We start from the raw sequence: 2335 nt of genomic DNA, 5'->3' as shown, positions 1-2335 counted from the left end.
CCTATGGATTGGAAAGGCTAAGGGAGCACACCCTGAGAGAAAAGCAACAGGTTTGGGCAACAACATGGAGGCCTGAGGCCCAAGGCCTGAACAAGCAAGGCCTAGTGAGAGGCTGGAAGGAGAGTGATGTCCAGGTATGTTGACAGACGCCTGAGCCCTAAGGGGCATAAGGGGGTAGAATGTAAGGGGCTAGAAGCCTAATGAAAGGCGTAGAGCCCAGGGTACATGTGTGAGTAGAGGCCCCAGTGAGGGGGCAAGTGGCCAAGTTAAGTCTCTGGACATCTGAGGCCAAGTTTGGGCCAGAGGCCAAGTGTGGTCTAGCAATGGGGCCAGGGGAGTAACAGTGATAGTGATTTTGGATGCCATCTGCGACGCATGGGACACAGTAAAGGGGAGGTTGGAGCCGTGTATAATGCTCTAGGCATGAGAGTATTTTAATGGGCAGCCTCTTGTATTTTACATCAGGTATTATTACAAAGCATGGTAGGCAAATCAGAACGGACTGCCCTAGACAGGTGGGTGGGCTAGTACTGTAACTGGCCTTGGGATGACCCTCTGCCACAGTGTTCTAGAATCAAAGGCTACAAAGAGGATTTGCCTGTGGTTACGTGAAAAGTCTGTGACAGAGCCAGAAATTGAATGCTATTCTCCTGAGTACTAGTTCCACGCCTTTACTATGAAAACAATGTCTTCCTCTCAGTAACCCATGCCCACCTTTATGAGAAAATTGGGACTGGAAAAATGCAAACTGTTATTCTACATTCCCTAAAACTGTGTTACATTTTTTGTTTTTCCACCAGGGTGTCGAAGTGTGAAAGAGATTGACAGAACGCTGGTACGGGTAGCTTCAGCTGCCGTTGCCAAGATTTAGCACTGAAGATGATTTTTTTTATCCACTGGCTGGAATGCAGTTCCATTCATTTATATGGGACTATTTCTGTGAGAAGTACTTTGGTCAGATGTTAACAAGAGCAGAGGTGTTGCTATGAATTTTGGTGCCCTGGGCAAAATTATGGAGGGTGGGGTAGTGGTGGAGAGCATTCCTGTGTTGCATCTGGAATAGCTCTGCACTGCCTGGCCTTAAAAGCTGGACTGGAGCAGCCTTGTGCCACCCAGCCATAAGGAAGGTCTAACCTGTCCTGGGGACTCAAAGACTGCCCCCCACACTGCTCCTGCTTTGTCCCTGCACCTGGTTCCAATGGCCAGGTAGCACAGGACTGCTCGTGCTTGGCTTCTACGACTGGGCAAAAAAAGTCTGCTTCTGCTGCGTCCCAGTACCCGCCTCCTTCAGTCAAGCAGCACAGGGTTTCTCCAGCTCATCTCCTATGGCCACAGGGAAGGGGGCATAGGGCTGTTCCAGATGCAGCAAAGGCTCTGAGGGAGAGGGGCTTCATTCTGACACTTCCTCCAAGCTGGTGCTTGGGGCTGGTGCTCTTTTTACCTGCCTCCCTAGTTACATTGCATGCTGTCTCCAAACCCAAAAGCAGTTCTTTCTCAGAGCTGAACACCCTTGAAAAAGTTGACACCTCTTTCCACCTGGTAGGCTTCAGGTTTGCAAGCATGCCTCTACTAGTACACAAACTGTAGTTGTTTTCTCATTACCCAGAAAACCCTTTGAAATATGTGTACAAATGCTAAGAACAGTTTTAAGATATGAACTTGCATGCCTGGAAGTAACTTAGCTGTTAAACTGAAACTGTAAACAGAAATGTTTTGATAGCAAACAATTCCTGAAATGTAAAAGTTTAAAATGCAAAGGACACCTCTTGTTCACTGTTTATGGAAACTACACTTTAGATCACCCAGATTAAATATTGCTTTCCTATCAACATGGCATCATTTCCTCTAGCAGCTTCGTCACTATATAAACAGTGTAGCTGTGTAAGTATCTTTGAGGGGTTTTAGTTGCAAGGAACTGAATGGAAAACCAGGATCTGGGAAGTCTTTTTTTAACTTACCTAATGCTCTTTTCCATTAAATATAAACTACATATCAATATAATGTAACACAAAACTAGCTGATGTAACAGTAACAATATATATAACACAAAACACATATCAATATAATGTAACACAAAACTGTAGCTGATGTAAATCAGCTTAGCTTGATTGTACTCATTAGAGATGCCTGAATTTACGCCAGTCAAGAATCTTGGATTCAGGCATCTGTAATGACTCCAGTCAAGCTAAGCTGATTTACGTCAGCTATAGTTGTGTGTTACATTTACACTTAAAAATGCTGGGAATGTTTTGAGATTATATTTTGGACAAATTTGGCTTAACCTAAGGTGTCATACTTTGCATCATCATCATCACCCTTTATCATTTATACAACA

General features: G+C 44.5%; 1 protein-coding gene across 2 annotated transcripts in view; it reads left to right on the top strand.

The window, feature by feature from the left end:
• HAO1 (hydroxyacid oxidase 1) overlaps nucleotides 1–1834 on the top strand; it is a 66338-nt gene extending 64504 nt beyond the window's left edge. For both annotated transcript variants that reach the window (XM_019516213.1, XM_019516212.1), the window contains one exon: nucleotides 801–1834. In XM_019516213.1, coding sequence (XP_019371758.1) covers nucleotides 801–815 — 15 coding nt within the window. In that variant the 3' untranslated portion in view covers nucleotides 816–1834. The remainder of the gene's footprint in view (nucleotides 1–800) is intronic.
• The last annotated feature ends 501 nt before the right edge of the window (nucleotides 1835–2335 follow it).

This window comes from Gavialis gangeticus, unplaced genomic scaffold (genome assembly GCF_001723915.1).
Source record: "Gavialis gangeticus isolate Ggan-Ray unplaced genomic scaffold, GavGan_comp1, whole genome shotgun sequence".
NCBI classification, from domain to species: Eukaryota; Metazoa; Chordata; order Crocodylia; family Gavialidae; genus Gavialis; species Gavialis gangeticus.
This window is presented reverse-complemented; position numbering and strand designations above follow the sequence as displayed.